General features: G+C 36.4%; 1 protein-coding gene across 4 annotated transcripts in view; it reads left to right on the forward strand.

Annotated features, from left to right (window-relative positions):
* The window catches only part of ASAP1 (ArfGAP with SH3 domain, ankyrin repeat and PH domain 1), a 335,586-nt gene that overhangs the window by 232,068 nt on the left and 86,179 nt on the right, over positions 1 to 17,339 (forward strand). For all 4 annotated transcript variants that reach the window (XM_045561537.1, XM_045561534.1, XM_045561535.1 and 1 more), the window contains 5 exons: positions 2,705 to 2,779; positions 3,282 to 3,331; positions 9,701 to 9,830; positions 11,100 to 11,185; positions 16,468 to 16,543. In XM_045561537.1, coding sequence (XP_045417493.1) covers positions 2,705 to 2,779; positions 3,282 to 3,331; positions 9,701 to 9,830; positions 11,100 to 11,185; positions 16,468 to 16,543 — 417 coding nt within the window. The remainder of the gene's footprint in view (positions 1 to 2,704; positions 2,780 to 3,281; positions 3,332 to 9,700; positions 9,831 to 11,099; positions 11,186 to 16,467; positions 16,544 to 17,339) is intronic.

Raw genomic sequence — 17,339 nt, forward strand, 5'->3', positions numbered from 1 at the left:
AAGGTAGGAATAGTGTTTTATTCAACTTTGCCTATCTAGCTTCTAGCATAGTGTGTGGCACAGAGTAGATATTCAGTAATGATGAATGGATAGACAAATAGAATGACAAATGAATACACTTACATATGAGTAAAATTATTTCTTGAGTGAGGGGACCCACAGACCTTTACATCTCTAATCTGATTCTGCGGGTCCCTGCAGTCTTGGTTCCATGCTACTAAAAGTGATTTCACCAAGATTACTAGGAGTCTCCTTTAAGACAGAATGTTATAAACACTTATCTGTCCTTGTTTTGCTTTTCTTTTCACACTTGACTGCCCCTCCCTTGGTTTCCCTGCCACTTCTCTCCAGCTGGTTAGCAGCTGCATCTCCTCCCTTGTAGATTCATTCCTCTTTGTGCCATCTTAAAATCAAGGAGACCCAGGCCACTGCCTCAGAACAGTGAAAAAAAAAATCTGCTTGTCAGCTGTAGATTGCACTTCCTAAATATCTTGTCTTTTTAATGGAATCTAAGCACTGAAGGTAGAGGTGTGAACAGAACAGTCAAGATCCCTGCCCTCATTGAGCTTATGTGCTAGCTGGGGAGACAGAATACACAAGCTGAAGGCATTAAATTACCTGACTTCAAATTATACTACAAACCTATAGTAACCAAAAAAACATGATACTGGTATAAAAAACAGACTAATGGAACAGAATAGGGAACCCAGAAATAAATCACTCATTTACAGTCAACTCATTTTCAACAAAGGTGCCAAGAACACACATTGGAGAAAGGACAGTCTCTTCAATAAGTGGTGCTGAAAAAACTGGATATCTGTATGAAAAAGGATGAAATTAGACCCCTATCTCTTGGCATATACAAAAATCAAATAAAAATGATCAAAAACTTAAAGATAAGACCTGAAACTATGAAACTACTAGAAGAAAATGTTGAGGAAATGCTTCAGAACATTGAGCTGGGCAAAGATTTCTTGAATAAGACCTCAAAAGCTCAGGCAACCAAAGGAAAAATAGACAAATAGGTCACATCAAGCTAAAAAATTTCTGCACAGCAAGGGAAACAATCAACAAAGTGAAGGGACGGCCCACAGAATGGGAGAAAATATTTGCAGACTACCCATCTGACAGGGGATTAGTAACCAGAATTTATAAGGAGCTCAGACAACTCAGTAGCAAAAAATATTTGATTAAAAAATGGGTGAAGGATCTGAATAGACGTTTCTCAAAAGAAGACATATAAATGGTTAACAGGTATATGAAAAAATATTCAACATCACTCATCATCAGAGAAATGCAAATCAAAACTACAATGAGATATCATCTTATCCCAGTTAAAATGGTTTTTATCAAAAAGACAGGCAGTAACAGGTGCTGGTGAGGATATGGAGAAAGGGGACCCCTCCTACACTGTTGGTGGGAATGTAAAGTAGTACAGCCACTGTGGAGAACAATGTGGAGATTCCTCAAAAAATTAAAAATAGAACTACCATATGATCCAGCAATCCCACTGCTGGGTATATATTCAAAAGCAAGAAAATCAGTGTTTTACTGAAGGGATTTCTGCACTCCCACATTTATTACAGCATTCTTCACAATAGCCAAGATACGGAATCAACCCAACTGTCCATTAATGAATGAATGGTTGAAGAAAATATATATATACACAGTGAAATCTATCAGCCATACAAAAGAATGAAATCCTCTCATTTTCAACCGCATGGATGGAACTGAAGGACATTATGTTAAGTGAAATAAGCCAGGCACAAAAAGACAAATATCAAATGTTCTCACTCATATATGGGAGCTGAAAAAATTGATTTCATAGAGGTCAAGAGTGTAGAGTGACATCATTAGAGGCTGGGAAGGGTAGTGGAGAGGAGAGAGAAAGAGGGGTTGATTGATGGGTACAAATAATACAGTTAGATAGAAGAAATAAGATTTAGTGTTAGGTAGCACAATAGGGTGGCTACAGTAATTTATTGGGTATTTCAGAATAACGAGAAGAGTGAAATTGGAAAGTTCTAACACAGAGAAATGATAAATCTTGAGGTGATGGATATACCAGTTACCCTGATTTGATCTTACACATTGTATGCTTCTATCAGAATTTCATATGTACCCCATAAATATGCACAACTATTATATATATGTAAACATTTAAAAATTTTTTCAAATAAAAGGTAAATCTAAGCCAAAAAAAAAAAAAAACCAAAAAAGGTAATTTCAGATCATGATACATGCTATAAAAGAATATAAAAAAGAAATGGTAAAAACCATGGTATAATCCCCTCCTCACTCTGACAGAGGCAGTTGAAGAAAATTCACGTTAAGATCTACAGTTTTGGTAGTGGTGTCAGTGACAGTGCTAAGCTGATTTCAGGAATCGATTGTACACGTGTACCTATACTGTAGTATAGTTTCTGAGAACACAGGATCTGAAGTCTAAATTCAAATCTCATCCCCCCACTCACATTCTGTGTGAATCATCACAAGTGACTCCACCTCTGTCTCTGTTCAGCAACAGAGTGGGGCCAGTTATGCCACTTAACCCATGGAGGTATGCAGGTTCAATGAAATAATGCATGTAAAGCCCTTCAACAGAGCCTGGTGTATGGAAAATGCTTGGTTAACAGTAGCTTGTTTTATTGTTCTGTGTGCACTTTCTTTTTTAACTGTCTCCCATCTTTACTTTGTTTTTCAGCTCCAGGGTCTGAGTCACAATGTGATCTTCACCTTGGATTCCTTGTTAAAAGGAGACCTAAAAGGAGTCAAAGGAGTAAGTGTTCAGAAATTGGATTTCCACTTTAACTTGAAAGGATCGATTTTTTTTTTCTCTTTCTTTTAAGATCACAGTAGTACTTGTATTTGAAAGGCACTCAACATTTATAGCATTGAAAATCTTCTTAGAAAATGATCATTGGAAAAAATGTGCCACTTTATATAATGGTATTGACAGAGGAACAAGATTAGACACTTTTAGGAAGATTGGTGAGATCCCAAGTGGATGGAAGAGAGAAGCCAAGCCCTAGTCCTGGCTCTGTTGTGGGCGCAGAGTCTCAGAGCCTTTAGGCTCCCGCTTCGTGGGCGTGACCCGGACGGGGCGCTCACCCTTCTTGCCTCTACAGGCTTCTTGTATGTAATAAATGGTGTCATGTGCATGAAAGTGTCTTGTGTAAGGTTAGCAAGAAAGTCATTCTTGCTAAGATGTTATTTCAGAATTATTTATTCATTTTCAGCAAAACTAAATGCAATTTTAATTTAATTTTATTTTTTCTAAGGATCTCAAGAAGCCATTTGACAAAGCCTGGAAAGATTATGAGACAAAGTTGTAAGTGATTTTTTTGTTTAGTTTTCATTTTGTTTATATTATCATGAGTTTTATAAGAAAAACTAACTGGAAAATGGACAGAGCCCTTAACTAATATCTTCTCAACAAAAAACTGTTCAGTATATCCTTGTTAGGGCTAAGAGGTTGGATATGCTGACCTAATTAAAAGTGGCTACATCTCCTGTGCTGGTTGTCTAGACTGAGAGACACTTTTACTATCAGTTATTTCAACATTTATGGCTGTTGATACTGACTGTCAAGTTGTAGATCTATGATTGTTGCCACTTTTCTTTCATTATAATTAGCATATAATGGTGGCCCATTTACATTTCAGTATAGGATAGCAATGGGGAGATAATAAAAGTAAAAGAAATAACTAATATTTGTGCGACCTTTCTTTCTGTCTGCCAGGACCTGCGTTAAGTGTTTTTTACATGCAGGATCTCCTGGCAGCAACCTATTTGTGCCACTTCACTCTGTTTATATGTCAAGGAAACTGAAACCTAGAGAGGCTGAGGGGCTTGCAGAAGGGTAGAAAGCTAGTAACTGTCAAGCTGGTGTGCACCGCAGGTCTGTCTGACCCTAGAGCCTGAGTAGCACAGTGTGTGCACTGAAGTCAGACCACTGACCTCATAGGGTTATTATGAGAGATTAGGGCAGTGAGCAGTTTGCATGGTGCCTAGCTTATCTTCATGTTGTGCATATGATATCACGTTCCTTTGTTATTACTCTGAGATGTTTGTAACACCAAGGAGTAGGGTGGGATGGGAGGAGATACGTATTTTAAAGCTTTTAATAAAAGTCTTATCTATAAACTTGGATAACTAGAAACATAAGAGAGTAAAAACATTTCTGTAGGCAGCAATAGCAGCAGTGAAAACAGAAGCAAAAGAAAAGCAAATGTAGGATTAAATATGTTTTTCCCAAACTACTATTGTAATTGCTTATGTGATAAGTGCATTGTTGGGGACTTGCTGTTTTAGCAATACTTTGTGCATTGGCAGTTACAAATGCAACTGAGAACAAAATGTGTCTTAAAAAGGTCAACTGATCAATGAATGCTGTGGGAAATCTTTTTCTGTATGAAAAAGGGGGTTGTGAATACTCACACTTGTGAGTTAAGTACTGTCCCAGCCCAGGGGCAACTGCCCTTGCACTTGGAATGTAATAAAACGAAGTACTTAGAAAATGAGCAGGGCAAGTCCACAAAGGAGGAGAGAAAGCCTTGCTCTAGACTTATAGGATATGCCTCCTTTGTGAGACATAGGAACAATAAAACATGATATAATACGTGCTTTGTCAACTAAAGTACTATCAATATTGAGTGGTATAACTATATTTATGTTTTTAAAAATCTGTGTTGAAGACCTTGAAGTATCAAATGGTCAGTATTCTGAATATGATAGAATATAAAGCATTTTAAGGTGTTAAAAGTGCCCCTCATTGCACTTCTCACACATTATATGTGAACTTGTCTGGCTGTTCGTTTGTATTGTCCTCAAGAATCTGAACTTGGTGAGGACAGCAACCACATTATTTTTGTGTATGATATTAATCCCCCAGTGCTTAGCAGAGTCATAGTTTGTGCATTATATGAATATTTGTTGAAAGAATAAAGGAATTATCCAGACCTGGAAATGTACAACAGGAATAGTGAGTTGAGTGGGTCCTGATTTTAGGACCTCATAAAGGAAATTTTTGTTTTTGTTTCCTTTTTTAATAAATCCCTGTCAACAAATTAATTTGCTATGATAGACTTCTTTCTCACTGAAGTATAGTGGTGAAGGGGGAAAAAGGAAACAAGCATTTGTCTATTTATAAGAGGACTCTTTAGGTTACAAGTCATAGAAAACAAAATGACTTATGTTAGGTCCGGAGCCGAGAGAGAGACACGAAGCCTCGTGTATAGCAAAATGTTTATTTATTTTGAGCATCTGGATGCAGATGGGTGGAGGCCGAAAAGGTATCCACAAGGGAAAGGGGAGAACCTTGGGTTTTACAAAGGATTTCTCTGGGAGGAGTAAATAAATTCCGTTCAAATGACCAGAAGGGACAAGGGAAGTAAGTTTCCCTCTTGTATTCCATTCCTTTATCTCCCTAGGAAACAACCAGGAGGGATAAGGGTAGTCTTTATCAAGAGGAATAAAGAAAAAGTTTTCCTTTTGTTATTTCATTGCTGTATCTCCCTAGGGATCTGGCAAAGGCTATAATACACCCCTAGGAAGGTGAGAGGGATGGATTCTGTAGGAGGTTTGGATGGAAGTTTGCGGAGGGTGAATTCTTTAAACCCAACAACTTACACACACAAAAAAGCTAATTTATTAGCTTTGATAACCGAGAAGGCTGGATATTTTCTGTGGTCTTCCACTTAGAACTTGGGAGTCAGTAAAGTGTAATAGTTAAGATCACAGCAAGTTTTGTGACCTTGAGCCAACCAAGATATGTAACTTTGATGATCCTTAACCTATAAAATAATATAAAAATTATCTACTTCTCAAGGTTTTTGTGAGGACAAGGTAAGATAATGTATGGAAGCAGTTGTCACAATATCTAGCATAGGATAGTCACTCAATAAATAGTTTCTGTCAAGTTTTTTAACAATCAAATATTTGATCAAAATAGTACATATACATAAAACATCAGACAGAACTTACATTAGTTAAGACTTCCTTTGACAGCATATAAAGAAACCCGAAAAAACAATGACTTCACCATTGTAGAAGTTTATCATAAAATACAGAACATTCTAGGATGGACCAGGTGCCCTTCATAGCACTTCTAACCTGTCCATATTGTCTTCCAGAATCTAAACTCATTGAGTTTATGCTGCACCTAATAGTATAAGGTTCTTCACACATGATGAAGGGGAGAATGTTAAGTCAGCAACGAGTGTGCTTCTAATGAAAATGCAGCAGCCCTGTCTGGTCCTCCCGAACTTGCTAGTTCCTCTACTTTTTACAGTGTTCTCTTGCTGGTATTTCTTGCTTCAACAATGGTGTATTGCTATGGTAAAGGAGGATTTAGTTCCCTTGTATGGCCATCCCATCACTTTCCCAGCCCTGTTCATCCAGTATGGTTAATACAACAATTTTTGGTTAAACCAGTTGTCAGTGTTTATATTTTAATGAGTATAAACATTCATTGCTAGTCTGAATGGTACATTATGATTACATTTCTATTCTTACAGTATAATTTTTTTCTTGTTCTATTTTGTTTTGTTTTGTTTGAGACAGAGTCTTGCTCTCTTGCCCAGACTGGAACGTAGTGGCATCCGTGTAGCTCACTGCAACCTCATACTCCTGGGCTCAAGGGATCCTCCTGCCTCAGCCTCCCGACTAGCTGGGACTACAGGCACATGCCACCATACCTGGCCTTTTTTTTTTTTTTTTTTAAGAGATGAGGTCTCGCTGTGTTGCCCAGGCTGGTCTCAAACTCCTGGCCTTAAGTGATCCTCCCACCTCGGCCTCCCAAAGTGCTGGGATTATAGGCGTGAGCCACAGCTACCAGCCTGCTTTTTCTTAATGACATAATTGCCTCATGTCTTCATTAGCTTAGTTCTATATGAATCTCTTTTGGATTTTTATTGTCTGCTCCAAGAGATGTCAGATACCCATCAATAATATTTTGGTTTAGAAAATACATTATATATTATTATAATGATTATATACCTATTATCATTAAATTATGTCAGTTTCTTTTCTTTCCTGGAGATATCCTTTTCCGGAGCTCTTTAGATCAGCAATACGTCTGTGGCCTTTGACTCGCTTTAGTTTGAAATTTACTTCCTCTTTCTTGGTGTAGTCCCATATTTTGCTGGCTCACTACCTCCAGTAGTTTCCAAAGAACAGCTCTAAAAGAGGTAAAATTTCCAAGTTTTGTACATACAAAAATAACTCCATTCTACCGTCACATAGAATGTGGGTATGGCTGAATATAAAATCTTGACTTTAAAATCATGTTCTCTCAAAGTGCTGAGGGCATCATTCCATTGTTTTCTAATTTCCAGTGTTGCTAATTTTCAAAAATCCAGGACCTGTCTGGTTCCCATTTATTTGTATGTGATATGTGGTTGTTTGTTGTGTTTATTTTCACTTAGAAAATGTTAAAGTCTTCTCTCTATAAAAGGTTCTACAAAGAGTCTTCATGTGCCACGTTGTATGTATTCTATTTGCAATTTTTAGTTCCTAAGGTCTGGAAACTTTTCTTGTAATTTTTTTCTGTGTTTTCTTTTTTCTCTCTTTCTAGAACTTTTCATCATATAATGTTGGACTTCCTAGATTGTTCTTAAAATTTTCTTTTTTTTTCTGTTCTATTTGATTTATATTTTACATTATATCATTGTTTTTTTCCCACTGTTTCAGTTTACTTTTTTATTTTGGCTATCATATTTTAAATTTCTAAAAGCTCTTTTGCTCAATCAGATTTTTTGTTTACCCTTTTATAGTTTCTTTTTCTTGTTTGATAGGTACAATATTTTAACTGAGACTTAATGACATTTTGTAAAAATTTTTTATCTGCTTCCTTGCTGCCTTTGGTTCCTCCCCTCATTCCCCCTTTTGTTATTTTGCTCACTCTCACTTTCATTTTGGAAGCTATTCTGAATTATCTTACAATCCTTGGGTGCCTGTTCATATTTCAGAGCAAGGCACCCAAAGGCTAATTGAAAGCTTATATGCATCAGCAAGACTTGTCAAGAAAGCTTTCTGCCACCTTTTTAGGTTTTAAGTTTTAGATGTCAAGACAGCAAATGTCAGTGTCTGAGGTCTGTCTTCTAGGCCTTACAGTCCTTCAGCCCTCTGCCTAGTGATTGTATATGGTGGCATTTTGGAAGCTATGTAAATGAGGGAGGAAGGAACCCTATAGTTTGAGGTACAGACTTCTCTCCTTCTTTTATCTTCCCACTCTGCTCTTTCAAATATTTTTTTAATTCTCCCATCCTTTTTTGTCTTCATTTCTTCTTGTCCTTGAGAGATTATTCCTTTATTATGCATTTACTGTCATTTTAGTGGGATCATTGGAGGAAGAAGAAATAAACACATGTGGTTAAGTCACCATGGTAAATCAGAAGGCCATTATTAAGTTATGCCTCCCTCCCCCCAGTGTTTTTCCTCTTCCCACCCACATCAGTGGAGAGAGAGCCAAGATTTGTTCTCTTTCTGAAAAAATCCCTAGCATCACGCCTCTTTGACTGCCAAGGTAGCATGATGAAAGAGTTGTTCAGCTATAGTGTTAGGATATTAGAGTCTATCCTAACCAGGTTTGTAGTAAATTTGGGTTGATGGGTTAATTTTCTGCTTGTTTATATATAGACAAGGAGACAAGGATATTGGCTTTCTTTGGAATTGGGTTCCCCTACCACCACAACAACTTAAAGAAGACTTGAAAGTTAAATCACTTAGTCTTTGCATTCACAACTATTAATTACAGGCTCTTTGTGAAATTAGAAGTTAGTTTTCAAGTTAAATGGATTTTTTATTACCACTGGTCGTTTATCATAACCAAGCACTAGTCTCAGGTATTGTGGGTTTAATGTGGGCCTGCCTACTTTTTTCTCCAGTTTTCCCCTGACACCCCTCACAAGAACATTTTCATAGGACTCCAAATTATACATGGGAATTTCTCCCATTCCTTATTCTGTACAATCCAATGCCAAGTGGTTGAATGATTAAAATATGTTATTGGGATGTGGAAATAGTTCAAATTTAGAGGAATATTACAAATTACCTTTGACTAATTTTTGTGCATACCCACAAAGACCCAATATATACTTTAATTATCTTGAAATAATTCTAAATCTCATAATCTATTGATAATCAAGAAAAGCTTAGGTCTCCAACTTTCTGATTCTTTTTCATCATAAATTGCTTTACCCAAGAAAAGGTAAACTATCAAAATTTCTTCATGCATACCAAAATGTAAGAGAATTTATGTGAATCTATCGTGTATAAGATCAAATTTAAAATGTAAGAAGTTTCCTAGATGAAAATCCATACAATATATTCGTTCTCTTTAAGATTTTTACTTCTGATTGATTCTACCAACTTAAGAACTCTTGCCTCTTAACTTTGGTAATTAAGAAATAATCAGTGGCTTTCATTAAAGGAAAGACAGGAATGTGGTTTATTTTTAATAGACTTGCTTTCTGAGCAGAAGATACAGAGATTTCCCATATAGGCCCTGCCTCTACACATAATGGCCTCCCCCATTATCACCAACCCGCACCAGACTGGTACATATGATGCAGTTGATGAACTTACACTGACACATCATTATTACCCAGAGTTTATAGTTTACACTGGGGTCTATGCTTGGTGTTATATATGGGTGTGTTTTTTAAAAAAAATAGTGACATCTGCTTTAATTTTACAGTACAAAAATTGAGAAGGAGAAAAGAGAGCATGCAAAACAGCACGGGATGATCCGCACAGAGATTACAGGAGCTGAGATCGCGGAAGAAATGGAAAAGGAAAGGCGCCTCTTTCAGCTCCAAATGTGCGAAGTAAGGATGACTTTTCCATAATTTGCCTAGAATTTTAATAGCTGTAATCTTCTTCTGTTAGTAGTCTTTATGCTTAAAGGCAAACTATTATTAGAGAAGGGGACTGTTTCTTAAGGATTCTAATCTCCATTTTTCTCCAAGCCTTTTGGGAACCCGCCGTTGCACTGTTGTCTCATATTTTGAGCCTCAGTCCCACGGGGCTCTTTAAGCCAATACAGGATTCTTTGGTGAGAACCTTAATGTTGCTTGTGAGTGATGGTGGGGGAAGAAAATTGGTGAGAGGTAACACTGGTGAATAATAGTAAGTTTTACTGTTACAAGTTTAGAGCATGTTTTTTTTTTTTTAACCGTGTGTCCAGTTTGAATGAAAGCTTAAATGAAGCAGTTGTTAAGAAAGCCTGATTTCGTGAAAAAATGCAATGAAAAGCATGCTGCCTTAAACTTAGTGCAGTGGTTCTCAAACTGAATTCCCATTGAACACTTAACACTCCTTGACCTAGAGACCAACCCATTCTGATACTGCTGTTGAGTAATGGAGTTCCTTTTGTAGTTTTCAGAAAATATTAAAATGGAGAATTTTTGTAATTTTAAGCTTTTCTTTCTAGATCAATCTTTCTTCCTCCCTTTCTCCTAATTCTTTCTTCTCTTCCTCCCTCCCTCCTTTTCATAAATCTTTGGCTCCTTGAACTTAATCTGCTTATGAACCTTAAACAAGTGAGCAGGAAGCAAACAATGTCCATAGAAAGTCTTGGCTGGTAGTGCAAAGCAGAACCAGTAATGTTTAGTTAACTGCATAAATCACTAATGGGTTATTTTTATTTTTATTCTTTCATTATTGAATAGCAAAAAATTCTTTCTGATTCACCTCCTTGGTGAAAAGTTTCAGTGTCTTACACAGCATATTTCTCAAAGAGAATGGTCTACTTGTTTTCTGCAAAGAACAATCTGTGTTTTGGGTTTTTGACCATGTGAACTATACGTTTGATACCCACTGTGCCAATGGGAAATTATCAGTTATTCTGGAATGTTTTGGTGTGTTTTATTTGCTTGTCTAATAGACTAATCGTAAGAATTTATAAAATGCTAACACTAATCAATTTGTTTTGTACACTTTGTGACTGTGCCAAATCAGCATTCCCTAAATTGTCTACAGGCCGCCCAAGGCTCATTAACTGTCTCAGATTGACAGGTGGTGTTCTGCCACCTGAACCCATGACTGAAGAGTCCTGTCTGGAATTATCAACATAAAATTCTGTTTTATTTCCACAGTATCTCATTAAAGTTAATGAAATCAAGACCAAAAAGGGTGTGGATCTACTGCAGAATCTTATAAAGTATTATCATGCACAGTGCAAGTAAGTAGGATGTCACAATTTTTGTCATTAGCCCAAGTAAGGCCCCATTCACTCCATTGTTTGTCTTAATTCTCTTTATTTCTTCATGTGGTGGCTATGTATAGTGATATAATGACCTTCCACAGCTAACTGGATAAGAAATAGTATTGTCTTCCATCTTTAGTGTTTATATAAATCAATAGCTTAAATTAGGACAACTATTTAGTTTCTCAAAAATGCTGTCTTCCTTACAAGTGCTAACCTTGACAGCCTGTAGAACTCTTCTTACAGATGCATGAGCCCCCTACCACTGAGGAGTCCTTTCTGGCGAACACCTTTCCCACCTCTCTTACTTGGCATTTTACCTATTATTGCATCATTTGTACCATGTATTCCCATCTGGAGTTTGGGTGTTTTGTTTTGTTTTGTTTTCATTTAAATTAAGTGAAACTAAATACTGTGGGCATAAAGAATACTTTGCATTTATACATGGATTCCTATATAATTGATATTATATTTTGAAAGATATCCATTGTTCGACACTGGCCGTTTTTGTTTGCTTATACTGCAGGGCTATCTTTTTATGATGTTTGTGGTTCTTTGTCCCTACATTTGCTTATTTACTTCTTATTTACTTATTGGGTTAACTTTTGTGGGTTTTCTGCATAGTCTTTATGTTAAAATGTGCCAGTTAGTATTAAAATATATATTAATTGGTGGAAGTTACACAGAAAATAGCACAAGGACCTTCTAAAACTGGTCCAGACAGCTCTCATATTTATAAGCAGAATAATGTAAAGGTCATTTGGACTCGTTAAAGTACTACTCTCCAAAAAGTTAAATACATAATTTTCTTTGATCTTATTTCATTAAATAATGTTATATCTAGGAAGATCTTTGTATTCAATTGAAACATTTAAGGAGGTCAGCATTAATATTATGGAAAAGCACAAAGCTTGTGTTAGACAAATAAAAGAATTCAAATTCTGGCTCTGCAGCTAGATAACCATGTGATCTTTATCAGATACTTCACTATACCTCAGTATACTCATCTTGTCAAGTTGGGCTAAGATTCATAGCACACACCTCAGGTTTTTGTGAGGATGTGAGAAGTAAATAAGATAATGCATATGGAGTGCTTAGCCAGTGCCTCCAACCTTGTATATGTTGACAGCTGTGATGATTCTAAGTTACATTAAAAATCATTTATTTGTATATTTTATTGTCTAGGATGCTTCTCTTCAGGAAAAGCTGTTAAATGACCAAATTGTTCTTTACATAAATTTGTTACCTTTTTTCTGTTTTCAAAATAAATTCTACCTTGTATAAATGTCTTTCAGAAATAAAAATGATACATTAAACTGTAAACAGTGTTCATGTAGCATTAGATAAAGTTTGCCTGCTGAAGACCTGGACTAGCTTTTGGCTTCATAGTGTAGTGAGGCAATTATGAAACTTTAAAATGTGTTGTGGTGGTTCCTAATTTTAGTTTTGGTTAGAATTTTTTATCTTTCATCAATTTCAGTTTTCCTAGAAACATTTAATTCCTTTGAAACTTTTACAGAAGTAAGAGAATCTCTCAGTCTTCTGAATTACAACACTTTGGCAGCAAACCTGATTTCACCTGATTTTAGAAATCCTTTTTGATCTCAAGCTAAGTCTGTAAAGAAGGGTTTGACCTACACAAACAAGAGTTTTTCAAAATAAAAGATTCTTTGTAAAGGATAGGTAGATTAGCCTTTGTTAGTAAAGGTGAAAAGAAGAGCAACTCTAACTTGTATAGCTAATGTATCCTCTCTTTATTCTTTTATTCTTTGCTTTTTCTCTTTCCACAAATATTTATTAATCCTATACCAAAGGCCAGGTACTGTGCTCAGTTCTAGGGCGGAGATAAAACAAAGCTTCTCTTCTGAGAAGTTAATTGTCAGGTAAATGAAGTAAGTTGGGTCCATCATTAATCATAATGGGACTAGACAGTGTCAAGAGAAGAAGGGACTCCTGGCCAGGAAGACTAAGGAGGAGGTGGAACTCGGATTGAACTTGGAGGATGGTTAGGATCTGGCCATTGGAATCTAGCAGAAGAGTCTCCCCTTGTCTTCCCCTTGGGCAGAGAGAGATCATCAGAAGAAAAACCTACAGAGTAAAAGCCACCTTGTGGGAAAAGGTGTTCTAAGACATCAAGTAGTAGAACTGGATTATAATGGGATTAAAGTATAAATTGCCTTGTGGATGAAACCCCAAGAACTCCATCACAGCAAGAAGCCAGAGTAGTTTGGTCTTTCAAGGACTATTTTTATTTGTTCCTACTCCAGTCGATTTCTCAAAACTCAGAATAGACATGTGTGTGTACCTGTTAAGCATTCTGTGCTTAGATTTTTTTTTTAAAGGATTTCTTCTAAGTACTTACTTCATTTCCCAAACTAATTTCTAGTAACCAAGTTATTGGTACTCAACAGTGAAATTACTCTGGTAATACTTTGTATAGTCATAACACTTGAGTGTGGATGAAGATACTGCAATGGAAGAATAAAGGGAGCAAAAAAGAAGAGCTTTTAACTTTTTCTAACCCATGTCAGCTTACCTGCATTAATTGCTCCTCACTTTCAAACATGAACATTGTCAATAACAGGGTGCTTTCAAAACAAACATGCTATCCTGCTTAGCCACTCCTTTTACCGCCTACCAAGTATCAGTATGATCTGCAGAGTCAAGAGCATTTATAAACATTGCTGTATTTTTCTTCATCTTACAGATAATAATAACAGCCAACATTTACTGAGAGCTTATTTTATAGGCGAGGTTATATACTCGCCACTGACGTTTTTTACATGTTTTCTCATTTGATATTAACAACAATCAGGAAACTGTAGCTCAGAAAACATAAGCAACTTACTCAAAGTCACATTCATTCATTTAGTAGATGCTCAGTAAATATGTGTCAAAGCAGACAAAGTAAGCACAGGAAACCAAATAAAAAAATAGATAAATTGGACTTGAAAATTAAAAACGTAAAGGATACTATAGAAGAAGTGAAAAGACAACCCATAGAATGGGAGAAAATATTTCTAAGTCATTTATCTTACATTTCAGTGCTCTACCTTCAAAACCCTTCTCTAGAGATTAAGTGCAGTATCAGAGACCAAAATTGATTTTGCTTTTATTAGTTTTATAGCCATACGTCTACCTCCTTGGCATACTATCCTCCTCTGTTGTAGAAGGTGCTGGTTCAGGTTAACATGTATGTATGGCCTGCTCTGTGCAGAACATTGCTAGCCTCTCTAGGGCTGGCACTTAGACCTGGGCACAAGTGCTCAACGACACCATCTCGTGACTGGCAGGACGAGGGAAGACTGGGGAGGTAGCAACTCAGCTGAGTCTCAATAGAAAGAGTTTGGCAGGCAGGTATAGAGGAGAAGGGCATTCCAGGAAGAGGGTACAGCATATGCAAAGGCTGTGGTGGAGGAAGATGGGTTGAGAAAGAACAAGCAGCTGGAAATATTAATATAGCATGGCTGGAGCTTAGCGTTTTTAAGGGAAAATAGTTGGAGTTAAAACTAGAAAAGTATATAAGGCCCAGCCAAAACATGAAAGTTCCTTAATTCTGTACTGGGAAGTTTAACATGCGTCCTTATAGGCAGTGATAAAAACCTGAATGTTAGAAAATGAGAGTTTAGATGTGTCTTCTAGTTAAATGGTTAAACAAAAAGTCATGATTCCTCTCATCCTTGTGGCTGAATGACTTAATAAAGATAGTCTCTCTTCTTTATTTTAGTAAGGTTTCTCTGCCAAAGATGTCAACCTTAAAGAATGTTGGAACTTAGAGGATTTCAATAATCACTCTGAAGGCCAGTTCTGATAGGATGTATTGTTGCCATTGAATGCACATATTAAGCTTAAAAAATATGTGCCTTAAAATTTCTTGATATTGCTGCCCGGGCATGATAGCTCATGCCTGTAATCCCAGCACTTTGGGAGGCTGAGGCCGAAGGATTGCCTGAGGCCAGAAGTTTGAGACCAGCCTCAGCAACATGGTGAGACCCATCTCTGAGAAAAATGTAAAAATTAACCGGGTGTGGTGGCACACACCTGTAGTCCCAGCTACTCCGGAGGCTGAGCCCAGGAAATTGAGCTGCAGTGAGCTATGACTGTGCCACTGCAGTCTAGCCTGGGTGACAGAGTGAGACCCTGCCTCAAAATACACGAAAAATGTCTTGATATTGCTTCATTCATAGCTACTGAGCATCTGCTGTGTGCTGGGCCCACCGTGATGTGAAGATGAGATAATCTTCGTCTTCAAGGTCCTTGTCGTTTGTAGGGTAGATAGCAAAATAGATAAAGTGTATTTGAGAAGTAATCTGCTTTGGGGGCATAGAGAAGCTCCCAGTAGGCCAAAGAAAATTCTAAATTCCAGTTTCTTGAGGTTTATTGTATGTTTCTCTAAACTTATGTCATAGACTGGGCCCCGGAGTGGAAGTTTCCACCTGAGACAAGAAATGTCTTCACTAGCTAGTTAAGAGCATGGTTTCAGAATCAGGCAGATGTGGATTTGAATCCTAGCTCTGCCACTTACTAGTTGTTTGAGCACCATGAGTAAGTTATATACTCACTCTGTGTATCTGTTTACTCTTCTGAAAAATGGAGATGAGATTGAAGTGATTGATTCATTAGGTTTGAGTAAATGAAATCACTTGTGAAAAGTGCTTATTAGTACAGTGCTGGGCATGTGATAAATGCTCCACAAATGTCAGCTCTTGTTATTTTTCAGGTGAAATAATACAGCCTTTTTATGTAAGTTGTGGGGTAAAGCTTTCTAAATAGATTAGTACCATTGCTTTAAAATCCTTTGTTTCAAGTATGTGTTGGAACATGGGGCCTTTGGGGAACTGAATGCACTCTGACTTATCTCCTGTTGTTCAGTCACGTATCTCCTTATGGTGTGCAGACAACCTCATGATATTCTGCAGGTTAATATGTCTTTCTCTCTCTTTTGAATTCAAATATGGCATAACCAGGAGGAATTGTTCTATATATTAATAGATGGATATGCACCTTATGAAATCACTGTGTTGGGACTGTAACTGTGATTTGCAGCATCTGTGATGCCTTCTGTCAAATGTCAATTGGTAGCCATAATTTGTTGGTATATCTTTATAAAATATTGAAATTAGTTTTATAATTGTTTCGTATGGATAAATGGGTAGAGAATATACATATGTATATATAGATAGATATTTTCAGATTTTGCAGGCATAGTTCCCTTCTTTTTTATTCTGCTGGTAAATTGCCAATGTTTTCCATTGCAGTTTCTTTCAAGATGGCTTGAAAACAGCTGATAAATTGAAACAATACATTGAAAAACTGGCTGCTGATTTATATAATGTAAGTTCTTTAAAAAATACATGCAGTTTAACTTGCTTTCATGGATAAATATCCCCAAATTTGAAACCTGTATTAGAAGGGTGTTAAAGAATAGCAGAAGAGGTTAAGTGATGTGTCAATATAAACCTGTGGCAGGTAACCCTTTGTTTAACTCAGAGAAGTCATCAATGGTTCCATATTCTAGAGTATCTAAGTTTTGGTTTTATAGTAGGAAATCAAAGGGAAAACTTTTGAAAGTAATACTAAATGCATATGTAGAAATGGCAAACTTGTTACACATAAATCATTTGGTGATAAATGATATTAAAAGTGTATGTATTATATTATACATATAAGTAAATATCTTCAAATAAGATTTTGGAATTACAAATAATACCTTATATTCTTATATAACTTTAAAAATACATAGCTCTGAATTTTTTAAATTTTCTTTTAGTAGTTAACATGGTTCAGGTTGCAGTTAAGTTCCAAGTGATTAAAAGACAGCAGCACCAATCCCTTGTCCTCACATAGTGCTGTATAAACTTTCATATATGCGTTGGCCCATTAGATTCCTGGTCATACTATGATTCTTTTCTGGCCTATTTAATCACATCATGGTATTCCTGTTACCACCGTTTGAAAAACCAGAAACAAATGATCTCAATGATACTTCTTAATCTTATTTAAAATAGTACTTCAGAGTTAATTGTCTAGTCTATATGAATTATTTAATAAGAAACCATGTTACAGTATTCTGATTTCAAAACTCACGATGCTTTCATAAGATGAGAAGATTGTGCCTCATATCAAAAAT

Source organism: Lemur catta, chromosome 9 (genome assembly GCF_020740605.2).
Source record: "Lemur catta isolate mLemCat1 chromosome 9, mLemCat1.pri, whole genome shotgun sequence".
Taxonomy (NCBI): Eukaryota; Metazoa; Chordata; class Mammalia; order Primates; family Lemuridae; genus Lemur; species Lemur catta.